This window comes from Crinia signifera, chromosome 6, assembly GCF_055691185.1.
Source record: "Crinia signifera chromosome 6, ASM5569118v1, whole genome shotgun sequence".
In the NCBI taxonomy this organism is placed as follows: domain Eukaryota; kingdom Metazoa; phylum Chordata; class Amphibia; order Anura; family Myobatrachidae; genus Crinia; species Crinia signifera.
The window spans coordinates 116,724,018-116,749,951 of NC_139222.1; the positions used below are offsets into that span (position 1 = coordinate 116,724,018).

Genomic DNA, 25,934 nt, shown 5'->3' on the forward strand with positions numbered 1-25,934 from the left:
TTTTTTGCTAGATATCTCTATCTTTCCATTCTAATGTCTGGATTGTTAAATCATGCTTAATACTGTCATCAGGGTGTTGATAAAGAAGTGCAATTTGCATTATGCATCCTCGTTTTCCTGCGCCATTAGGTAACCTCTGTCCCTATCTAGAAATGTCAGTTCACATGAAGGTTAAGGTGACAGTGGACTGCTTATGTTTATTTGATATACTTTTGTTTTTCAAAATGATATTAGAGTGGGAAAGTTTAAATCTACCTTTTATGTGCTTGTCTGGATCTTTCCAGGTCACAGAATCAGCAATGTTTAACCACATGACCTCAATACATTTGAGGATTTTCTGGCATATTTGGATTCTTTCCAAGACATGAGGAGCAGATAATTGAGGTAAAGTCATTGAGATTGACACTGACTGATCAGATGCCCAGGATACATAAGCTGTGTTAAGCAGCGGTTATTGAGAAAATCCCTCAACAGTCTCACACACTTATATTCCCAAAAGGAAGCATATATTTAATATACATATAATTGCCAGTGAATTAAAATACAGAAAGATTTTATACACTCTACTCACAATCTATTCACAAATAGCATAGCACACGGAACAAAAGGTATGAAATATATAAAACTATGATATTTTAATTAATAGTTTAAATACCCAGAATACTATACATCATATACTGCTAAAGATTCATGGATCATAAACATAATATTGGTTGGGAGGATATATGAAACAAAACAAGGACAATAAATTATTGATGACAGTCTCACATTAATAATAATAAATACAAAGTAATAATAAAAATAATTGAATAGCCACTTTTAAACTCTATAAAATTAATCTCATCGTACTATACTGTGGGGATGTGTTTACATTTGGGGGATTCATTATTAATGTTGTTATATGAAACATCTTTGACATATCTGATTACTAATTGTTGCCATTGATTATAATTAATGCAGGACTGCCCTTGATTAATTATTTATTATTCTTTCCTCCATGTGATTATTATACATTACCATACATATTATATCTTGGCACCAGTTATTATGAGGCAAAGATAATTGTATAATTCAGAAAAAGACATAGCACCAGTTGTTTATGCAATCACAAAAGCAGTCCATTTAGGAACCTTTATACAATACAGAGAGTATCCCAATTCACAAATATACTATATACAATAGCATACCTCCCAACAGTCCAGTTTTTCGTGGGACCGTCCTGTTTTTTTGGAACGGTCCCATCGGGAAGGGGGGGGGGGCAGCTAGGAGTCCCCCCAGCCTGAAGGGAATAGACGCATGCGCACAGCATCTATTCAGCGGCGCAGAGGATGAAAAATAGTGGCCTGGCCCAATGGTGGCCTCGTTTGCACAGGCCACAACCTCATTTACATAGGTCACGCCCCCATTTTGGGTGATCCGAGTGTCCCTCTTTAACTTATACAGAAGTTGGAAGGTATGCAATTGAGAGAATCCTAATGAATACCATATAATAGGAAGAGAAAAGAGACCACCATACAAAATATGTAATAGTGTGAATTTCAACAAGGCTGATAAAGAAAGACAGAGAGCTTTCCATTGGCTGATTTACAACGTAGAGAGCACTCCAGAGTACAATATACAATACATAGGGAGAGTTATTCACCAATATGCTATGCAGATATCATCCTAGACAATAATACAATAACTATTGTAGCTTCACAGGTAGTAAAAACAAGACACAGAGCCCAATATACAATGCTAGGAATACCCCAGAGACTGATATAGATTACAGAGACCATGCCAGAGACCATCATAAATTAAAGAGTGTATTCATGAGATCCAGATACAATATAGCTGGCATTCAAGTGACCATCAGTTTACTTAATATAGATCCATTCAATACTAATAATTTTAATACTATGGCCAGTATTCAATGCTCCCGATTCACCATTTTCTTAGTCGACCCGGGCTGTTTTCACTCCTTGCAGTGAATCTTTTTCACAAAAAATCTGATTCACTCTATTCAATGTTCACTGTTCAACGAAAGCGAACAGTGAATAACGGCCAGTTCTCCGTTTCATGCTCGCTGCAATTAGCTGGTGTATTTCAATGGGGTTTTCACTGGGATCCACCGTATTCAATGCAAGGATGGAGAACTGCCTTCAGCATGATTTTCGCCATGATTCACCGTTTTGCATTCAACATCTTTTTTAGGTGAACTGGAAAGTGATATTTTAAAACAAAGGGGGTTTTTTTTGGGGGGGGGGGTTGGTGTAAAAAAAATCAGAATTTTTTTTCTGCAAAGGGGCATGCTATTTTTATTAATGTGCTTGAAGCAAAAAAAAGCACATTAATATATAATTATTTATTTTTACACATTCGCCAGCAGGGGGCCAGGAGCCGGGAGCCGCTCATTAAATATTCATATATTCACTTCACACTGGTCCTTGTTTACTACAAGCGGGACCCTACCCCTGTCCCCTGCCAGCTCTCCCGGGGGGGGGGGGGACCCTACCCCTGTCTCTGGGAGCCTTCCTTCTCCCCCACAAATTCTGGGGCAGGCAGGGAGGCTTACATCTCCCTGCCTGCCACCGTCCTCCGGCTCCCTGTGGTTAAAATTCGCCGTCAGGGGCAGCAAGCCCCTGCGGCATTGAATAGAGTGACAGGGAGGGCTGGCAGCGAATGCTGCAGCCCTCCGGAACCCTGCGAATGTGCAGCGAATCCTAATCCTAATCCAAATAAAATAAAATATAACTTGAAACATAAAACAGCATCAATTTTCTTGCACCTGATGGCCCGGAACCTCTTTTACTCACATCAGGTGTTGGGTGAATTTAGGCTATGGGAGGGATTCGAGGCTATGGGAGGGTGGGGGAGCCACGCTGCTGGCAGGAGAAGCTGCAACATGGGCGGGGAGCCGCGTTACAGGGTGTTGGGGGAAGTGATGGTCTGGCAGATGGACTGCGCAGGGCGTGAGGCACACTGCAGTGGCCTAGATGGGTGCAGAGTTGCACTGTGTGAGCAAGGAGAACCAGGTGCAGATCTCCCTTGTGTTATTGCAGTATTTCTGCTATACTCTCCATCGGTCAAGGTAGTTGGTAATTAATCTGTGTCTCATATTAACTGTCTAGGCAGACTTTCATCATCTATACCCAGTGACCTTTTAAGAACAAGCAATCATGTGCCTGATTCAATTATGGTAATATATGTGGATATTTTTGTATGTATTGGTTTCTGCTTATTTTAGATGATTAATTTGTGGATTTATGTACAGACAATACCACTTTCCTAAAATGTATAAGTGTACCCATTACTGTTATTAGGTGTGTTATATGTATAATGCTAGAATTATTAGTTCAATGTTTGTTTGAGTGCAGTATACTGCACAATAGTTCCTATGTGGTAATTAGTTGTATAACCTGATCCCAATTAACTGGTGTGCTATTTAGAGGGCACCACAGGCAAAAGCTGGCCATACATCTACAGATCGATTGTCAGATTGGGCTGGATGGAACAAAAACCTGGTAGTATCTGAATGGCAGTTTGGCAGTTTTCCAGCATTTCAAAGCAAATGGTCAACTGTCATGGTCAACCATCACCAGGATTTTGTTCTAACCAGCCCAATCTGACAATCGATCTGTAGATGTATGGCTGGCTTTAGTCAGTATGCTGGTCTCCTGTATGCTGTCAAGGTGGATGTTTAAACTAACTTGATAATGACCCATCAGGGTCAAAACGTCAGCTTATTAATGAAATTGGTGATGTATTAATAAACTTTTATTGTGGATGGGTGAGTGCCCTCCACTGTCCTTCTAAGACTTTACGTCAGCTTGTTTATATATATATATATATATATATATATATATATATATATATATATACACTCTCTATATATATTTCTATTGTCTGTGTGTCCAGGAAACACTGACAACTGTTGGCAGTGCGTGAAACCACATCTCTTTTTCTCACACATGCACAAACACAGAGGCAAGTGTTTGTGCATGTTTGTACAAGGTAGCAGACTAGCTTTGAAAGCATTAGCTTTGAGCGGGCTTGCAGACACTGGCATCCTACCTACTGCTAGGAGACCAGGGCCATAATACTAACAACAATGAGAATGCCGCACTGGAATAATGACTACTGGGATGCTGAACATAAGTATACCAGGGCGGGTTAAGGTTAGGATGGGAAAGGGGGGGTTAGGTTTAGCCACTAGGGGAGACTTAGAGTTAGGTTGTGGGGCAGGGGAAGGAGTTTAGGGTTAGGATGCGGATAGGGAGGGTTAGGATTAGGCACTTAGAAGGGAAGGTTTATGGTTAGGCTGTGGGAAGGGAGGATTAGGTGGTGGTGGGGGGGGGTTATGGGTGTTAGGGTTAGTCCACCTCTTAATCAGTAGGATCACTACACCCCCACCATCCATAAAACAGTAGTATACCCCCAAATAGTATTACTACACCCCCACCACAGTAACATAATACACCCCTCCCCAGACTACATTAAAATGCCCCTGGTATATAACATTAATGCACCCCACCCCTAGACTGCAGTAATACTGTATGCCCCAATATACAGAATAACATTACAACCCACCCCCATTCCCAGACCGCAGCAGTGTGCCCTCTACATCTCCACTCCACATATACTTATTAGGGATGTGCACCGGCCACTTTTCGGGTTTTGGGTTTTGGGTTCTGATTACCTTGAGGTTTTGGGTTCTAATGGGTTTTGGCAAAACACCTCCTAAGTGTTTTGTGTTTGGATTTTTTGGGTTTTGGGTTCTGATTTTTTGTTAAAAAAGCATAAAAACTGCTAAAATCGCAGAATTTTGGTTTTTATTTTTTGCTCCTACGCTATATTAACCTCAATAACATTCATTTCCACTCATTTCCAGTCTATTCTGAACAGCTCACACCTTACAATATTGTTTTTAGGGCAAAAGGTTGCACCGAGGTAGCTGGATAACTATGATAAGCCACACAAGTGCGGCACAAACACTAGACTGATATGGCACACTTAGCATCCCCTCTAGGCTGATACTGCACACCTAGAATTACCCCTGGACTGATTTGGCACAGGTAGCATCACCCCTGGACTGATACGGCACATTTAGCATCACCCCTGGACTGATATGGCACACTTAGTATCCCCCCTAGTCTGATACGGCACACCTAGCATCACCCCTGGACTGATATGGCACGCTTAGCATCACCCCTGGACTAATACAGCACACTTGGCAGCACCCCCTGAATTATACGGCACAGATGGTGGCACCCCTGACCTGATACAGCACACATGGAATTATACGGCACAGATGGCGGCACCCCTGGACTGATATGGCACACATGGCGGCAGGCATGGAATTATACGGCAGACAAATTCCTGCAGTAAAAATTTGTATTCTTTTAATTATAAAAAAGAGCAGCACACCTTACTTAGCAACACCCCATGAATTATACAGCACTCTTGGCTCACCCCTGGACTACAGCACATTTAACAGCCCTTGCAGTAAAAAAAAAAAAAACCTTATTTTTATTTTTATTAAAAAAAGGGGCAGCTCCCCTGGTCTGATATGGGACACATGGGGCACCCCTGGAATTATACGGCACACATGCGGGCACCCCAGGACTGATACAGGACACATGGGGGCACCCATGGAATTATATGGCACACATGCGGGCACCCTGGACTGATACAAGACACAAGGGGGCACCCATAGAATTATACGGCACACACGTGGGCACCCCTGGATAAATACAGCACACATGTGGGCACCCCTGGACAAATACAGCACACATGTGGGCACCCCTGGATGGATACAGTACACATGCGGGCACCCCTGGACTGATACAGCACAAATGTGGGCACCCCTGGACAAATACAGCACACATGTGGGCACCCCTGGCTGGATACAGTACAAATGTGGGCACCCTGGACTGATGCAGAACACATGCGGGCACCCTGGACTGATGCAGCACACATGCGGGCACCCTGGACTGATGCAGCACACATGCGGGCACCCTGGACTTATACTGTGCACTGGCAGCAGTCATTTAAAAAAAACAATTTTTTTGCTTAATTAAAATAATGTAGCCCCCTCTGTAGCACTAGCAGCAGCCCCCTATGCATAAATCATCCCCCCCAACATTTCATCCCGCCAGCATGTTTCCCCAGCAGCTCAGCAGACACCACGGACACATCCGTGCTGTCTAAAATCACCAGCCTGTTTGAAAATGGCGCCGACCTCCGGGGACTATATATCCCCAGGTCAGGGGATTGAGCGACTTTCAGCTCAAAGTCGCCGAATGTGTATGGGCCTTTCATTTGGATAGAGCTGGTGTTGAATACAATGCAGAATTAGGTACAGTGAGGAGTACTGTAAAATACTGGCTTTGGTAAAATTGAACAATAAATATTTTTTACATGAAGCACCTCTAAACGAGGTGGCCATTCTGTGGCTTGATGGGACTTGCAATTGAATAACTGCTATTGATATTAACTAACTTTCATCCAAAGAATAATTTCATAGACATTGTCGAGATTTTGCTCTCCAAGGGCAATATATTAATCTCACAGCTGATTGCCCTGTCTAATGTATGAAGTCATTTAACTCTGATACATCCGCATGTTGCCATGAAAATAAAATAGACGGTTAGCAGTGAAAAATTCCCCAGGTTCTTCTTTACTGGGTGTGCCACTACCCCCAAAGGACATTGCACTAACTCAACAACAAGGCGCTGCCAACAGCTACTGTAGCTCCAGGGAGACCAGTAAACAAACTCATTTAATGAAGACAGAATATTGCTTATTCATGATTCATTCCTTATTTAAACATGATATTCTTACACATGGCTATATTTTGGGGGGTAGCAAGCTATGGCTATGGTAAATAAATAATACATTTTAGGTTAAATGCCTGGTCTCATCACATATAGGACAGATGTACAGTACTAAGCCTAGAAAAGTGATATTACAGGCTTGCTTTTAAAAAAGGTAAGTTAGTAGCTAATTGGTTGGTCATTTCTGACTCTCCATTTTATTACTTTCAAAGCTGAATACATCTGGCCCAGAATATTATAAACATAAATGACAATCCTAATCCTCACAAGATCACCTGTATTAGCATACACCTGCTTCTTACAGCCCTGCCTACCGGGCCACACAGTTTAGCTGAGGTGCAAATTGAATCCTTTTTTCTTTTCTTTTTCGCAAGCATCCCTGTCAGAATCAACGTAGAGCAGTGTTCCCGCGGCCGCGTAATGTAGCCAGCGTCCCTGTCAAAGCCAGCATACTGTTCCCGCAGCCACACACAGATGCAGACACAACTGCATCCACTTCTGCTGCAGTTTCTGTCAATGCAGAATCAGAAGAATAACTGTTTAATTTTTTTCTAAAATCCAGTTACCAGTTAACACATGTCGTCATTACTGTCTTAGATGTATGATATGGCAGGTGTTGATGTGTTCCTGAAACACCCCCACTATCCACGCCATCCCGAAATGTGGCGAGTGCAGTGAGCCCTGCGAGGGGGGCGCGTTACGCGTCCTCCCGGCCTTTTCATACCCCCACTATCCACGTCGGCATGGAGCTGATTTTATAAAGTGTGGCGAGCGCAGCGAGCCACTGAGCCCGAAGCGTGGCGAGCGCACGCAGATTATTTTACATGTATTCCGTGTCTCCTCAACCACACTTCGGGCTCGGTGGCTCGCTGCGCTGTACTTTATAAAATCAACTCCACGCTGACGTAGATAGCGGGGGTATGAAAATGTCAAGAGGACAGTAATGCATCCGCTCGACACGCTTCGGGCTGGCATGGATTTTAAATCGCACACGCTACCGAACCCCCTAACCCCCGCCGGAGAGGGGATCATGCGGGCGCTGTGTGAGAGGCGCTCAATAGGCTTGCCAGGGACGCGTGAGTACAGTGAGTAGCTGTCTCACAGGGATACTATGCTGGCTACGCAGGGTTGCCACAGAGTCACTACGCTGACTACGCAAGGCAGCCGTTGGGCTAAGCTGATAACATAGCTTAGGCTTCCGCCGTGAAACTACACAAGTAAGGTAGCCGTTGTGTATAAAAATATTATATTTCCTATAAAAGGTAACCATTACAGGTCATTATGATGAATACAAATGTTTGCTGGGCAATTTTCACACCTATTTTAACAAATTCACTTGGCACGGAAAGGGTTAACTTGGATTCAGCCTCTTCGTATAAGACACACTAAAAAATCTCCCTATACCCTAATAAATATTATAAAAAATGAAAAAGGGAAACAATTGTAACTACTGTAAACTATTAATGCAAGAGACTCGCTACTTTAATAAACAATTCCAGCTACTACACCTGGATTCCACATACAGATGGACATATTAAGCCAGAGGTTAACGTAAAGTTGGAAGATCAAAATAGATATTAAAAAAAAAGTGTGATTATAATTGTAGGTTCAGTCTTTCAAAAAAAAAGAAAGCTGACATGTAACCCTTTGAGTGCCAACATCTCTGTGAGAGATGCGCTAAATATCCTCTAACAATTGTCACTCACATTTATTACATAAATTCATATAAAGAATTTTAAATAAAAAAAGATGATATTTCCTATATAAAGGTAAACATTACAGGTCATTATTATGAATAAAAATGTTTGCATGGCAATTTTCACACCTATTTTGACAAATTTTCTTTGCACTGGGGTTAAAGAATCTAAATTACTGAATATTTGTTTACTTAATTTCCCTTACAAGCAGGGGTGCCGCGAGTGGGGGGGGGGGGGGGGGGGGGAGCAGGTACAGTTTACCCACGCCCAGGCCTGTCAGGGGGGCCTGGGTCTGGACACAGGTTTTATTTTTTTTGGTGGTGAGTGCAGTGGGTATGAGTGCGCCATAGTCAACTTTTCAGCAGCGGGATTTTCAGAGTGCGGATGTGGGCAGACGTGGGCCGGCATGGGGGCAGCAGCATCACAGAGGTCCTTCCGCTCTCCGACTCCAGGGCCTGCTGAGAGCCCGCCATGTGATTTTGGATTTTACTCCTGGCAGAACATGTTAACCCCTGGCAGAGCATGTAACTCTGGGCAAAGCATGTAACCCCTGGCAGAGCATGTAACCCCTGGCAGAGCAGGATAATCCCATGGCAAAGAGCATGTTAACCCCTGGCAGAGCATGTAACTCCGGGCAGAGAAAGTAACTCCGGGCAGAGCATGTAACTCATGGCAGAGCATGTAACCCCTGGCAGAGCAGGTTAATCCCATGGCAAAGAGTATTTTAACCCCTGGCAGAGAATGTTAACCCCTGGCAGAGCATGTTAACCCCTGGCAGAGCATGTTAACCCCTGGCAGAGCATGTTAACTCCGGGCAGAGCATGTAACTCCGGGCAGAGCATGTAACTCCGGGCAGAGCATGTAACTCCGGGCAGAGCATGTAACCCATGGCAGAGCATGTAACCCCTGGCAGAGCAGGTTAAACCCATGGCAAAGAGCATGTTAACCCCTGGCAGAGCATGTAACTCCAGGAAGAGCATGTAAACCCATGGCATCAAGCATGAAGCCCATAGCAATGAGTATTTAGGTATGTGGAACTTACAAGGGTCAACAGAGTGTGCGGGAAGCTCGGCCCCAGGAAATTGTTGTACCGGGGCCCAGGATTTCTCTTGGCAACCCTACTTACAAGATATGGAGTAGTTTAATGTAAGTCAATAAATACTTAAGTGTGATACTTCGTACTTCTTTAGAAAAAAACAAGGAAAGGGTGATATCTGGAGAAATAGGTTTATCATACAGCTATAAAGTAACTAAAATTAAATATGTAAATTAGTAAGATTTCTTAAATCACTGAACATGTAAAAACTTTTACAACATGAATTGTGGTAATTGATTTCTCATTATCTTGAATTACAGATTATGGGCACATTTAGAGAATGTGTCCAGGTACTTGTGTAGTTTGGCGGCGCCCACCGCATCGCATACCATAAGGCATGCGATGGTATGCGATGCGACGCGATATCGCGCAATATTGTACAATGACATACAATTTTAAAATTGTATGACATTGTATATGGCATACAATGCCATACAATTCGATGCGATGCGATGAAACATTGTATAAGCACCCTAATGGGTGCTTACAATGTTAAATGCACCCCCACGCCACCCCCCCACTATAAACGTGAATGTGGCGAGCTCAGAGCGCCCGCGAGGGGTGGCGGTATGTGTCCTCCAACCTTTTCATACCCCCACTATCCACGTCGGCGTGGAGTTGAGAATAGAAAGTGTGGCGAGCGCAGCGATCCACCGAGCCCGAAGCATGGCGAGCGCAGCGAGCCCCGTGAGGGGACGCGGATACCTGTGAAGGCCGCGAGGGGACTCCGATACCTGTGAAGGTATCCGCGTTCGCTCGCCACACTTCGGGCTCGGTGGCTCGCTGCGCTTGCCACACTTTCTATTCTCAGCTCCACGCCGACGTGGATAGTGGGGGTATGAAAAGGTCGGTGGACGCGTACCGCTGCGCTCGCCACGCTTCGGGTTCACGTTTATAGTGGGGGGGGGTGGCGTGGGGGTGCATTTAACATTGTAAGCACCCATTAGGGTGCTTAAAAGCACCCTTTAGGGTGCTTATACAATCTTTCATCGCATAGGGGGCAAAAATCGCGTCGCATCGCATGCCATCGGGTGCATGGCATGCGATGCGATTAAAACATTGCGCGATGGAGATCGGGGGCGCCGCCAAAATACACAAGTACTTGTGTCCATAATCTGTAAAGTACAACCCCACAAAAATGGCTAAAAACCCACATAAAATTACACTCAAACCACAATCATCCAAAAATCCCACTAACATTTGATAGTTAATCAAATTTGTAAATGCATATTTAGTGTAGTACAATAATTTTTTTTTTAGTCATACTTACCTGCCCCTGGTGGGTCCCCGATGGTCCCTCGGTGTCCATGGAGTCCTCCGGCGTCCACAGCAGGCCACCAGCACCGTCTCCGGCGTCTCCAGCGGTCCCAGGAGTGCTTTGCGCAAGTTCCCAGGCGCGCCGGTGACGTCACCGGCGCGCGCGCATACTCGCGCAAAGCACTCCTGGGACCGCTGGAGACGCCGGAGAGGATGCTGAAGGCCTGCTGTGGACGCCGGAGGACTTGGTAAGTATTAAAAGAGGGTTGGGGGGGGGGGGGAACAAAAAATTTTTTTTTATTATTCCAAAAAACCACGGTTTTTGGAATAATTCGGATACGGGATGCCCGGATACGGGATACCCGACCTGTTATGTGTTAGAATTCATTTATATCTCCACTTGGAAAAAGTGAGTGGCTAAAAAGCTTATGTGAAAAATGTACATGTATTCAGTGTCGACACAGTAATGTGTTATAAGACAAATATATAATCTATTTAAAGTACATCATAATTGACATCTGGTCAAGGACATATGTGGTTCCAAATCTAATGGAAAAAGCAGCATACATTCCAATATACAGATATAAAGAAAAAAAAGATGATATTAAACCACCCATCACATCCAATTACCGGAACAGAGCAATAAATCACTGAGACTGAGCTCACTTGTGTGTCTTGTGAATACAGGAAAGCTGGCAAGATGTAGGATATATTCATGAATTAGTGTACTCAGAAAATAGATGCAGGGCAAGAAGGTAGAACAGAATAAGCCATTGGACTGAAGCATTAACTGGAACCAGAATTAAACTGCATTGGAGTCAGAGACTTGAACCAGAATGGAGTCAGAAGTGGAAAGGGACTAAAGCAGTGGTTCCCAAACTGTGTGCCTAGGCACCCTGGGGTGCCTCAGGACACTTACAGGGGTGCCTTGGGTTGGTGGACCAGGATCAATTCATATTAGTTATGTGCAATGTAACAGGCAAAAGCAGTGCTAGTGGCTGCCAATCATAACATATGTGGACAACCACATAACTGTGACATATAAACACAATGCACTCACTTTTATATTTTTTCCTGAATTTCTCAATAAGAAACATTTGACCTAGGGGTGCCTTGAAAACATTTTGATGCTCTAGGGTGCCGTGATTAAAAAAAATTGGGAACCCCTGGACTAGTCAGGGATTTGTACTGAACTGGAACCATATTTGAACTGAAGTAGAGTCAGAGACTTGAAACGCATTTTGTAAACTTTGAAAGTGGTATCTGCATGAGCCCCCCCCCCCCCCGCCCCCCTACACACACACACACACACACATATACAAACCCTCTGAGCAGTGAATGTGCACTTAAAATGAAGGAAAGTTTTGCGAGTACCTCATAGAACTGGAGAGAAATTTGCAAAAATTGTGACTTCAAAGAGACACCTTGGTTGGCTTACTGGGACCAGGCAAGAATTCCTTTCATACATATTAATCACTTTTCTACACTTGATTGACAATTTTTTGAGAAATAATTTATGAAATGTTGTGGCAGCAGACATACTGGGCAGGCATCTCCAATGTCACACTTAAAAATAATGAAATAAATCAATGCATCTTAGTACCCAAATGAAAAAAACTACATATAAACAGCTATATGCTGAAAACAATCTGAAACTTGAACTGTAATGGATGAACTACAGAAATAGAACTCTATATTTTCAATGGACTGGATGAGCACATGCAGCCAAAATGAAGGTTCTGCCAAGGCAGTGGTAGGTGTTCCAAGTATCACCAGTGGAAGCACCCAAAAGCATTCTTCGGTACTTGTGAGTTATCCGGGCGTCCGATTTTGAAATCGGGTCGGATCGGGACATCGCATCGCATCGCATGCGACCATCGGATGCGATGCGATGCGATGCGATGACCCGATTTTTCCATAGGAATCAATGTTAAAATGGACTGAGTCCATTTTAACATGGAATTCAATGGGAAAAAGGGTCCTTTTCATACCCCTACTATCCAAGTGGGCATGGAGTTGGATATAAACCTGTGGCGAGCGTAGCGAGCCACCGAGCCCGAAGCGTGGCGAGCGTAGCGAGCCCCGCGAGGGGACACGGAATACCGTCCCCTCGCGGGGCTCGCTTCGCTCGCCACGCTTCGGGCTCGGTGGCTCGCTACGCTCGCCACAGGTTTATATCCAACTCCATGCCCACTTGGATAGTAGGGGTATGAAAAGGACCCCTTTTTCCATAGGAATCATTTTAACATTGATTCCTATGGAAAAATCGGGTCATCGCATCCGATGGTCGCATGCGATGCGATGCGATGCGATATCGCATCGCATCGCATCTGATTGTATGCCTTAACTTAAGGCATACAATCAAAAAATCGGACGCCCGGATAACTCACAAGTACCCATTCTTCAATATTCTCAGCACAGATGTTTTAAAGTTTCATATTGTATGCAGGCATTTACAAGTAATAATGAAAAGCCTTTACAAACCTGCAGAGGCAGAGCTTGTAGTAACTACTTTTACAACATGGCAAGAATAATTTAATATCTGCAAATTTATGCTATATAAAAGCCCATTTATAATCAATTCAGGTTGTGATTGCCATCACGTGCGGATAAAAACGTCCTTCCAGATGCCAAAAATATTGGGTTAACAAACTGACCTAAATGCCTAAAATGTACCAACCTGCTAACCTCCTATATCATTGTTTTTGAGGTTACTACCCAATTAAAACATTCTGGGAGCAAGTAAAACAATATCCTATATCAGATTATTTAATGTACTAGATACTTTTATCACCAGAATGGACTTTATTAAGAACACCCGGAAATTAAGCAATGCTAGTAAGAGACAACAGGAAACTGCTCAGTATATTTTCAGCAATAGAAGACTTTATATATAAATAACAAAAAGTTTTTATTATGGGAATGTTTTATTCAAACCCTTTCCAGTAAACTCCCTATTGACAGATGCCATTTATATGTACTGCACACAACCAATGGAATACAAAAACTGGATAAAAATGTATAAGAAATAAATACACAGTGCTAAAAGTGGCATTTTAAATTTAGTGGACTTTATTGATAAAAACAGTATGGTGGCAGAAGAAATAATGGACAGCTATTCAATCACCACTTGACTTACACAAGAAGACAACCATGACTTGCAAAGGCCAAATATCCCTTGCTCTATGGCAAGTTAAAGGCAACTGCCACACGTACAAATCCATATAAAGCTCATTCAGCAAACTGTGCTGCTTGCCCCAGTAGTACATAATCAGCCTAACCCATGTAATGAGGGAGAGCGCACATCTCTACATGCAGCAAAATGGCCACTGCACTGCCATTCTTTACCATCATGCAAGGTAACAATAAAGAAGCACACCATCATAGTGTACCTAATCTAATCTCTCCAAAACTCAAATAATTGATAACCAAAATGTCCATGTCTAAAATATGGTGCGGCAATGCTATAGTAATCGTCCTATGACATCCTGTAACTCAAGTCATTCCACTTCAAGTGCACCATTTAAATCTTGGTTAGTCCACAGGCCTACTTCATACAGCGAACATCAAGCCATGTTATGCAACCTACCTTGGTGAACAATATTAGAATTCTTGGATGTTTTAGATCCATTTGCAGATATTTTGTGTTTTATCAAATTCATTGTACTATGGTCACCCCCTTTATTTTTTCTGTAACCTGCATTTCTATATGCTAAATAAAAAGTTTTAGATAACATCAATAAAGGCTTATGGTTAGTTTTATGTGGTGTGGAATTCATGTTGTATTCAATGTTTGCCTCATAAAATGTTTGTTAATGTTTATATGATGTTTTTGTCTCTCTTCTCCTCTGGATAGATTGTTTACTTGTGTAGGGTTTTGCAGGAATCATGTATACATTGTACCTTGTTTAAACTAAATTATTTTGTACTCAACTGAACTACAAGATCACAGGACAAGCTAATGGCTGCTCCAGCAATCACAATTGTTGCAGAAATAAATAGAAAAACTTTAATTATGCACTATACTGTAAAGGCAGAAAGGGGTATATTATTTATCTATAATGGTAATCAAGGCTTTTTAGTTAAGCATTACAAATAAGAGGTCAAAGTGCTAATAATTATAGATAAGGTTAAAAGCAAACCATTAGCTGCAGTCAAACTGTCAGCTCCATTTTCTGTGTACATAATGGATTTCCAACACATGTACTGCAATGCAAAACTCAGTGGTATGCAGAATATATGATGGTAGCTGTTACATGATGCTGTGCCAGGTTCAGGCAACACTGAACGTGGCAGCAGGGTAGGATGATGACAGTAGACACTGTCCGGATGAGGCCATCAATTTACCACACTACCAGATGTGTGTCCCATATGCTCTGAAATTTGCATCCATTTAAAGATAAAATTATTTAATTGTCAAGCAGAATTGGCAGTTGTCAAATCTCTTCATCCTAATATTCTAATTACAAAATATTTGGGATTTAAATGATCAATCAAGACAAATGCCTTTTCTGCTGTGTCCTGAAATGACCCTTGTGTATTATGTTATTTTTGCATAGTTAAAATGTTGCCTTTAATATTATTCATGATATTCAACTGTCGAAGTAACACAAATGGAAAATAAACATCCTTTCAGCATTTGGATTGCAGTTTGATAACAGTTGTCTATAATTGATAATTCTAGACAAGAATATGAGCGTACCTTGCAAGTTACTGCAGGGCATTTGAACTAAATTAGAGAACATAACGTTTATTCTGGCAAACTTTTGGGTCCAAAAACAGAAAGTAAGAGATTGTGCATCTAAAGCTAGCCATACTATAGGATGACCTTCATACAACCAGGTCATATGTAGGTCATGGAGTGACCGAACGAGCGATCTTATGTGCTTAAAAGCACATACAATCACTTGTTTGACCATAATAAGAGCAAATGGATGAGACTTACAGCAAGTCCTATATGAGGGCCGATTTCATGACCCGTGGGAGCGTGCGTTGTGCAATAGTGTGTACACAATCTGTCGCACAACTGAGATTGGAAAGTTGGGTGCAATCTCATTCTGGTGGATGGGGGCCTTTGAGGACCATACACGCTGAGCATTTTTGCCCGGCATGTATGGATAACAATGATGGGGAAAATCGCTGGGCTGAAAAATGCTCAGTGCATACACATTCAGCGGTTTCTGCCCTTTTTAGCGATTTTCCCCAGGGTGCCATGGAAAGCTGTCCACTCCGCTGATGTTCTGCTGGTAATACCAGCAGATGAGCAGCCGTGCCACCAATGAGGTGGGAGTGCTCATCACTGCCACACACTCACTGGACAGCTTTCGAGCTGAAAGCAGCTCAGACAAGTAAACTAAGCTGCTTTCAACTCAAAGTTGCCCAGTGTGTATGGTCCTTAATGGAGAATTCCCTGTTTGGTTAGTGACAGTAGATCCTGTTTGGCAAACACATACTGTAGCTACTTGGTTTTTACATGTCCTCCAAGAAGGCAGAGATCAGGCATTGACCCAGCGGTGGAAGCAATATTTATTTATTAACAGTTTCTTATATAGCGCAGCAGATTCCATTTTGCTTTACAATAGCAGCAGATTTGGCAACAACCCGGGAACAAAGGCTTTGGTGGAACCTACTACTCTGTCCAATATGCTGTTAACCAGTTTGTATCACTCTACCAAGTTCAACATATCGGTACTGACCACCTATTCGGACTCCTGTCTTTGAAGTCCAGAACTAAACCACAAGTGTTTGTTCTTTAATCCTGTGGGTTTGTTAAATTGGGTCCGCAGTGTCTAGGTCGACCCCAAAAGGTCGACATGGGAAAAAAGGTCAACACAAGAAAAAAGATAAACATGGTTGGCACATAAAAAGGTTGATATGAATGTTTAGTATTCTGGGGTTTCAATTTTTATCTTGTAGCACATGAATCCCCAATAAGTGTATCATATTCCCTCACTATGCTTTGGGAAAGGTGCTTTGATGTACTTGACAGACTTTTCTGTTCCCACTCATAGTCCACATGGATGGAAGACTTTATAGCAGTGGTTCCCAAACTGTGTGCTGCGGCTCCCTGGGGTGCTCCGGGACACTTGCAGGGGTGCCACGGATTGGTCGTCCAGGACCAATTCAAATTATTTATGATCAATTATTTCTGGACAAAACCAGTGCTGGTGGCTGCCAATCATAAAATGTGTACAATGAGAACCAAATCCTGCCCTTTACCACATAACTGAAGCTAAGAATCACATATAAACACAAGCTACTTAATTTTATATATATATTTTGGGGCTTAGGGGTGCCTTGGAAAAATTCTGATACTCTAGGGTGCCATGATAAGAAAAAGATTGGGAACCCCTGCTTTATAGGAAAGTCAAGGAAAAGCCAAGTGTGAAAATGTTCTAAAAATGATAAAAAAAAAAAACTCATGTCAATCATATGCTGTGTTGACCATTACCATGTAGACCATTTGACATGTCTACATATTGACCATGTCAACCTAATGCATGTCGTCCTATAGTGGCCGACTTGTTGACTATTGCACTAATAACTGGCAAGTGGCAGCCTAAAGTCTGGATACCATTCCTGCACCTGAACACTGATAGGACTGTTCACAAGGAATCAGTATGAAATCCCGGCGGTTGGGATCCCGGCGTTCAAAATCCCGACGCCGGAATCCCAACCGCCGAAATCCCGACAAGGGGGGGGACGTGGATCGCCCCCCCCCCCCCCTTGTGGGCTCGCTGCTCTTGCCACGCAGCGGGCCCGGTGCCTCGCTACGCTCGGCACGCTAATTTATTCTCCCTCCAGGGGTTTCGTGGACACCCACGGAGGGAGAATGTGTCGGGATTTCGGCGTCGGGATTCTGAACGCCGGGATCCCGACCGCCGGGATTTTAACTGCATCCCGTTCACAATGTCTGACCTCTTATGTCCTGGACTTTACTGCTTCATTACTCGTGTTCTTGCTCATGAATCTTGTCCTGGCTAAACACATTTGATTCATTCCTGCTGCACATTAATAATGCAATACTGTTCGTATTTATACATTGCACATTATAAAGAAATATTTTCAGAGTCACCTTTAATTCTTCTCTGCAGATAAGCTGCTCGCACCAGCTTAGTATGAGATCCATAGCAATGCAAAAGCAGAAGGAGTTGCATTCCACCTCCTGCCTGCATTAACTGGTCTGCAATCACAGTTGTAGAGGAACACCGTGATCAGTGTCCCTCTGCAACAGCAGCCCGACTAGTACAATTTGGGTCGATTCCACCCGATCTCGATGGATCAGGCCCAGAATCAACCCATCCAACCTGATGCCGGTCCCGTACTCATCAGGGTGGACCCTGGAGATTGAACCCTCTGCACATAAAATCTATCGGATTGGACCCATCAGCGGCACATTGTATTGGGTCCAATCCATAGGTGTGTGCCAGCGGTAAAGCACCGCTGGCACACACCTATGTGCAGAGGCTGACAGCAGTGAGCAGCAGGTTGGGCAGCGGTGAGCGATGGGTGAGGAAGCAGTGAGCAGCAGGGCGGACGCCGGGCAGCGGTGAGCACGAGTTACAGGGCAGCGGGGCGGACGCCGGGCAGCGGTGAGCACGAGTTACAGGGCAGTTACAAGACTGAAAAAGTGTGAGAAGGGTTTTCTCACTCTTGTACTACTCCTGATAGCTGCTCCTGATAGCTGCTCCATGGGGTGTGGATAGTTTTATCGACCACACTTAGGTCGACAGTCATTAGGTCGACACCGTTGGGTCAACATGCAACTAGGTCGACAGGTGTCTATGTCGACATGGGTTTAGGTTGACATGGGTTTAGGTCGACATAGCGTTAGGTCAATAGGTCGCCATGGGTTTTTTTCACTGTTTTTTTTTTACCCGATGTCGACACAGTCGACATGGACACAGTTGGAAGTCAACCGCAGCCCCTCCCATCTCTTGCTTCGCGCGCAATTCTTCCGGCACGGTCGCTTGCTCGCTGCGCTCAGCACACTATTTTATTTTCCAACCACGCCCTAGTGGATGGTAGGGCACGAAATACCGCCTGTCGGCTCAAAAAAAACAGTGAAAAATCCCATGTCAACCTTGCTACCTGTTGACCTAACCCATGTCAACCTAACGCCATGTCGATCTTGTCCCATGTCGACTTTGTCCCATGTCGACCTAGACACCTGTTGACCTTCAAGCATGTCGACCCAACGGTGTCGACATAATGACTTGTCGACCTAAGTGTGGTCGATATTATGACCGTATACCGCTCCATGCACAGTGGGATATGTAGGGATATTTTGTGTATACTTCCAAAAGACTGTCCAGCCGCTAATTGGCTGAGAGAATACTCTCAGCCAATCAGTGGCTGCCGCAATGGGAGGCCGCTGATTTACTGAGAGTGTTCTCAGCCAATAAACAGCCAGCAAGTCTTTTGACATGTTTTTTTTTTTTTAATTCTTCTTCAGCTTCCTGCCCTGCACCTGCCACTGCCATCTGCCCAGCAACCGCCGCTCACTGCTGCCCGGCTCTCCTGATCCCTGCCGCTAGTGCAGCTCCCCGGAAGTTTTACATGCAATAAATTGCATGTGATTTATTGCATGTAAAAATGACACATAAAGTCCTAAATAGTGAGTGAGCCTCCCAGGGAACTGCCAGGAGAGCTCAAGGGGAATTTGGTCTGATTTGTCTTTAGGACATGTCGGACTAGTGTATGTTGGCCATAAGTGTGCCCGTACTCAGGCTTGCAGTTGTTGGGCGGCTTGGCAATCTAAGGAAACAGCATTCATGCCCAGGAACCGCCCCCGGTTTCCTGAACTCCAGCTTCCCCGCCCCTCTCTGTGTACATCACTGCATGCACATGCGCAGCTTCACAAACTTTGGGAAACTGCGCAGGGGATCGCTTATGCAACCCCTCAAAATTAGGCCCCGATTCAACAGTATTTTTTTTAATTTGGCACACTTGTTGCATTTGGAAATGTTTGTATAGCACTTTATGAGCTAACTGCTAAACATCTTACCCATAAATATGCTAACATAATTAAATTACACTTTATACATATCTCATAGATATGAAAGTTTTACAAATCCAACATTACAAGTGTACTGGATCACAATGCAAATGTATTATACTCTGTGCAGACATAAAATACTATATCTAGCCATAAAACCTGATATAAGAGAATAATAAACACTATTTTAGAACATGATATTAGCTGATAACCTAGATGTTCACCTGCCAAATGAAACAGGAAGCTGCATTGGTCACTTGGAGTTTGGGAACCAGCCAGAAGGCTCTAGGAGACAGCCAATGAGAAGATGTATGCAAGAAGAATCATCTTACATAGGGATAATTAGGATACATTATTTTGCTTCTCTGTCTTGCCAAACTTTTTATGTTTTATTGCTTAAAAAATGTATGTGGAATTAAACAGAAAACATAGGATACAGTCCAATGGGTCTGTCAATATAAGGCAAAATATAATATTTGTGAAAATCATTTATATTAGAGATATGTGTAATACTGTACAAGTAGGTTTCTCTAATACGGCTGAACTTGCAGATAAGAGATGTTCTTCTGATATTCTGTAATACAGTATACTGTGTTTGCATGGCATCCCCTTCTATAAGAAATGGAATATACCTCTACTGTATAATTGTTTTTGCCACTTGAATAGGACCCCTCTAAAAGAAATCTATTGAGCATGAGGACTTTTACAGGAACCTATCTATTAGAAATAATTAGTCCCTGATGATATAAATGGGATATTTGAAAAACTCTGTCACTTGGCATCAGCTGTTGTAATGCGGATCTGTAGATTTCAAGCAGGGTAAGGATGCTTGTGTTATTAACATACAGTGTACCATCTGCTACACAGCGTGCCATGGTTTTCCCATCCCTCAGAACAAAAGACCCGTCTTTGCTCACACCTATCAGCCATCCCTATTATTAACCCTTCAAGCTCCACAGAGAGAAAAGCAATCTTTTCATAAATGTGTTACCCGTCCCTATTCTGTTCTATTCTGATTGCTGGTTTAGTAACATGGAAGCAATAGATTCAGCAGTAATAAAAAATTGTTTCCTAGCACCTGAGATATGTCATTTTACTTGTGGCACCGTAGTAGTTAAGTCATTGTCTTCTACGCTGACTTACCATAGCTACAGCTAGATAGGCAATGCCAGTACTGACTGACCTTGGTTGTACAACCTGATTTCCACTTTAGGACTATATTGATTTTCAGAAAGGCAGACATGACCGAACTTTAATACTTGACAATCTATATGTCTATACTGGACAACAGTCAGTTCACAGACAAATAGTGCCTATTTTTTAACTGATCTATTAGCAATGTTTTTTTCTGGGTATAAGCAGCTTCATAGCAATACAAGACCTGCACAGATTGTCCTGCGCCACAGTATATGTTATCTACATCTGTACAGTGACAGATAAAATAAGAATATACAAGCTGGAGATCCTCTGTTGTGAAAATGATATTAAAAATGTAGCATTTATGTTCATATTTTATGCATGCAAGGACTAAATGAGTTAAAATAGATGACAGGACTATATTTGGCCACAAAGGTGTATTTTCATACTTGTACCAAAACTACATAGGGTGAAAAAGGAATCATATGAAACAAAACTAGCTCTGTCTTAAGATCCAAATGGAAATGTCACAAGTCACACATTATTTTTTCAACTTTTTTTCATCACCGTTAAGTTTTTTTTTCAAAGTCGTGCAAAATAGTGTTCTAAAAGGAATGTAACGGAACACAAGTAGAAGAGAATGAATTGCACATAACTTATTAACAATCACACTGTAGCTGCCAGATTAACTGCAGTACAGATGATCCATAGGTTATACAAACATAATATAAACACATACAAACATTTTTTTTTACTCATAACAATCTCATGTACAAAATGTTAAACATATCATGGAAACAGAAAATGTTATATTAGGTACATACGGGTCCCATCAAATCTTGTAGCGATGGTGTCCAAGAAAGTATTCTGCGGAGCAAGCAAACCTTTCATCACAGGCATTTTTCCACCACCCTGATGCTCTCTCCTTGTCAATAATCCTTCCGAGACGCTGCATCAGCATTGAGAAGATGCTACAAACTAGTAGCCAAGACACACTCGCCTTTCACTCTGTAACACCTATTTAAACTAGGAGACGTTTCTAAGGCATCATGCCCCAATTCCAGTGCTAGCCAGCCTCTCTAATTAATTGCACCAACATTCACACAGACACTGATATGCATTGTTTAATTTTGTCCGCTGGCTCTTTCTACCTCTCCTCCCTGCTGTGTGTGTGTCTCTCTCTCTCTCTTTCAATCCCTCTCTCCTCCCATCTGTGTTTCTCACTTTCCCCCTCCCGTACTGAGCTGTCCCCTGCATGTACCTGCCTTCTAACTCACATGGTCCCCAGACTCTCACTTGTCACTAACTCCCACCTCCTGTTTACTAACACACCTCTTTCTCTGTATGTCTATTCAGCTATTTTTGTTTTATGCTGTCACTTTATGTAAATGGATGGAGCAAGAAATTGGATAGTAAAGGAAATAAAGCAGTATTGTCCATCATCATTGAAAATTCGGTACTTGTTTCCTAGCACGGCACCAGCGATAAAATAGTATCCATCGGGACCCCCCGATGTGATGCGATCAATGCGATTTTTACATTGGAATCAATGTAAAATGGTCCCTGAGACCCGATTTTACATTGGCCCCAATGTTAAATGGCCCCCAGACCCCAATTTTTATTGTTTCCCAACCCTGATGGGTCAAATGCCCCCCATTGTTAACGACACCCCACAATCAACGCCAACCCGAAGCGTGGCGAGCGCAGCGAGCCCACGAGGGGAGGTGGTACGCGTCCTCCGACCTTTTCATACCCCCACTATCCACGTTGGCGTGGAGTTGATTTTATATAGAGTGCCGAGCGCAGCGAGCCACCGAGCCCGAAGCGTAGCAAGCGAAGCGAGCCCGGCGAGGGGACGCACATTACTTCACAGGTATTACGCATCTCGCCACGCTTCGGGCTTGGTGGTTCGCTGCGCTCACCACACTATTTATAATCAGCTCCGACGTGGATAGTGGGGGTATGAAAAGGTCGGAGGACGCGTACCGCCACGCTTCGGGTTGACGTTCATCGTGGGGTGGCGTTAACAATGGGGGGGGGGGCATTTCTCATGTAAAATACCCATTTAACATTGTTTCCAAAATGTATGTCTAAGAATGTCATTAAGCTTTCAGCTTAGCTCCGGCAAAGTCTACTTAATTGTCCTTTCTTTTAACAAGAAAAAAATATATAGTAGGGTTCAAATATGGAAGTGAGCACTGTCCCTCCACCCCTCTTCATGTCCAGGGCAAGAAAAAGGAGTCCCCAGGGCAACTGACTTGTGGGGGAAGTACCATGTAAATTGTCAATAAGCTATGCTGGCAATATTATTAAAAAGTATATGAAAATGTTCCTAGAACCAACGATCTATAAAACACATACGCACACACTGTGGCACAGCTATTTCATATTATGCCACACAGATACCCCATTTCAGATATGCCATATTGCCCGCCACATGATGTAGAAATGTGTGTGTCAGGAGTTGAACATCTCCCCATTAATATGGCTTTGGCTAGGGTAAAATTCCCCTTAGAAGATACAATGGTATGCAGTCATTAGATCTACAGTGTCTAGGTTGACAGTCAAAAGGTCAACATGGTCAAAAGGTCGACATTCAGAATGTCGACATGGTCAAAAGTTCTACATGGAAAAGGTCGACATGAGTTTTTATAATTTTGTTAGCCGACATGTGTCGACAGGCGGTATTTCATACCCTACCATCCCCTACAGCATTGGTCCTCAAACTGCGGCCCTCCAGATGTTGTGAAACTACAAATCCCAGCATGCCTTGCCACAGTTTTGCTATAAGGGAGTGTTAAAACTGTGGCAAGGCATGCTGGGATTTGTAGTTTCACAACATCTGGAGGGCCACAGTTTGAGAACCCATGCCCTACAGCGTGGTGGGAGAATATAATAGTGCACCGAGCATGCCGAGAGTAGCGAGCCATGCAAGGGGACGCGGTACAATTAGATAGTGTCCATACTGACCTATGTTGACATAGGCACCCCAAAAACATGAAAAACTTGTGTCGTCCTTTCCCATGTTGACCTTTTGACCATGTCGACCTTACGACTGTCGACCAATAGTGGTCAACCTTTTGACTGCAGACCTAGACATTGTAGATCTAATATACCGTGACCGATACAATATTTCTGTTACTTCACATGCTATAGGTATCATACCATTTTGACAACTGTATGCAAACTTTACTCCAACGACAGGTGAAGTCCCGAAATGGTGGAGTGGTGTGTGTGTCTGTGTGTGTCTGTGTACGTAAAATGGTCAGGAGGTTCAGTTATTGTTCACTCCAAATGCAACAGGAGAACATAAGTAATTTAACTGACTTTAACCACAAAAATGATTTCTTCTGGCAGATGGGGTGGTCTGCAATCTCGAAAACTGATGATTTCCTGATTTTTTTCAAGGCTAGTTTGGAGTCTTTTTGGCTAGTTTGGAGGCTAGTAGAGAGTCTTATTGTGGACAGCCCGATGAAAGTCCTGTAATAGTGAATGGGAGCTAGTGATCCGTGCAGAAGAGAGACGCAGATCTTGCGCAGAGCGGAGTGGTCGAGATGGGAGATATTTTGTGATAAGCAAAGAGATATATGCTGGTGCAGTATGGTTAATAGCTTTATATGCGAGTAGAAGTGTTCTATATTGAATACGGGGTACTTGTTTCCTAGCACGGCCACAATCTTGTGGATCGTGTACCTTTAAGTTAAGGTACACGATCCACACGATGGACCCGATTTCCTTTGAAATCAGGTCCATTTTGCCGGCAAAGGTACAAAATCGGGGGCATCGCGTCGGTCGGGACCATTAACATTGGTCCCGACGCGACTGACGCGATGCCCCCGATTTCCCCATAGGCTTCAATGTTAAAATATTTTTTAACATTGAAATCGTGAGCATCGCGTCGGTCTTGTGCCATTATAATGGCACAAGATGAGATGGACTTGATTAAGTCCATCTCACCTTTAAAAAAATGTGAAAAATGTGAAATGGGCCAATATGACCCATTTCACATTATAGATGTCCCTGTCGTCACCCCACGATAGACGCCAACCCGAAGCGTGGCGAGCGCAGCGAGCCCGCGAGGGGCGGCGGTGCGCGTCCTCCGACCTTTTCATTCCCCTACTATCCACGTCGGCGTGGAGTTGAGAATAGAATAGTGTGGCGAGCGCAGCGAGCCACCGAGCCCGAAGCGTGGCGAGCGCAGCGAGCCCCGCGTGGAGACGCGTATAACTTCACAGGTATACGCGTGCGCTCGCCACGCTTCGGGCTCGGTGCGCTCGCCACACTATTCTATTCTCAACTCCACGCCGACGTGGATAGTAGGGGAATGAAAAGGTCGGAGGACGCGCACCGCCGCCGCTCGCCACGCTTCGGGTTGGCGTCTATCGTGGGGTGGGGTTTACGTCGTTAAATTTGGGGGTCTAGGGAATATTTTACATTGAATCCAATGTAAAATCGGGTCCCAGGGACCCGATTTACATTTCATTCAATCAAAAAATCTGGTCGAAAATCGGGTCGGTCGCGTCGCATGCGACCAAATCGCATGCGATGGACCCGATTTTTCCGACACGACCACCCCGATGTAAATCGGTGTGGCCGTGCTAGGAAACAAGTACCGAATACGGTAAGATACAGGCAACCAATGGAAGGAATGGCAGAGCGGATGGTATATAGAGTATATGTGGTATGCAGGAGAGTAAATCTGAACGTACAGCATGATGCAATTTGATGTCTGTGGGTTAATGTGGGGTTCCACTCCTGTTAACTAAAAACGGGAAACAGAGGCTTCAGTGGGTCAAGGTTGGCAAAACTGGACAGCTGAAAAGAGAAAAAATATTACCAGCTTTGACAAATTGCAGTCTATGCTGCAACATGCAAATGGAGGTGTCAGAATTAGGTGTAAACTACATTACTGGTGAAAAGGACACTGCCATTTC

The 25,934-nt window shown here is 43.5% G+C and overlaps 1 protein-coding gene across 2 annotated transcripts in view; it reads right to left on the reverse strand.

Annotated features, from left to right (window-relative positions):
* KCNH4 (potassium voltage-gated channel subfamily H member 4) overlaps window positions 1-22,224 on the reverse strand; it is a 178,108-nt gene extending 155,884 nt beyond the window's left edge. For both annotated transcript variants that reach the window (XM_083146903.1, XM_083146902.1), the window contains exon 1: window positions 21,825-22,224. In XM_083146903.1, coding sequence (XP_083003029.1) covers window positions 21,825-21,900 — 76 coding nt within the window. In that variant the 5' untranslated portion in view covers window positions 21,901-22,224. The remainder of the gene's footprint in view (window positions 1-21,824) is intronic.
* Between the last annotated feature and the right edge of the window lie 3,710 nt (window positions 22,225-25,934).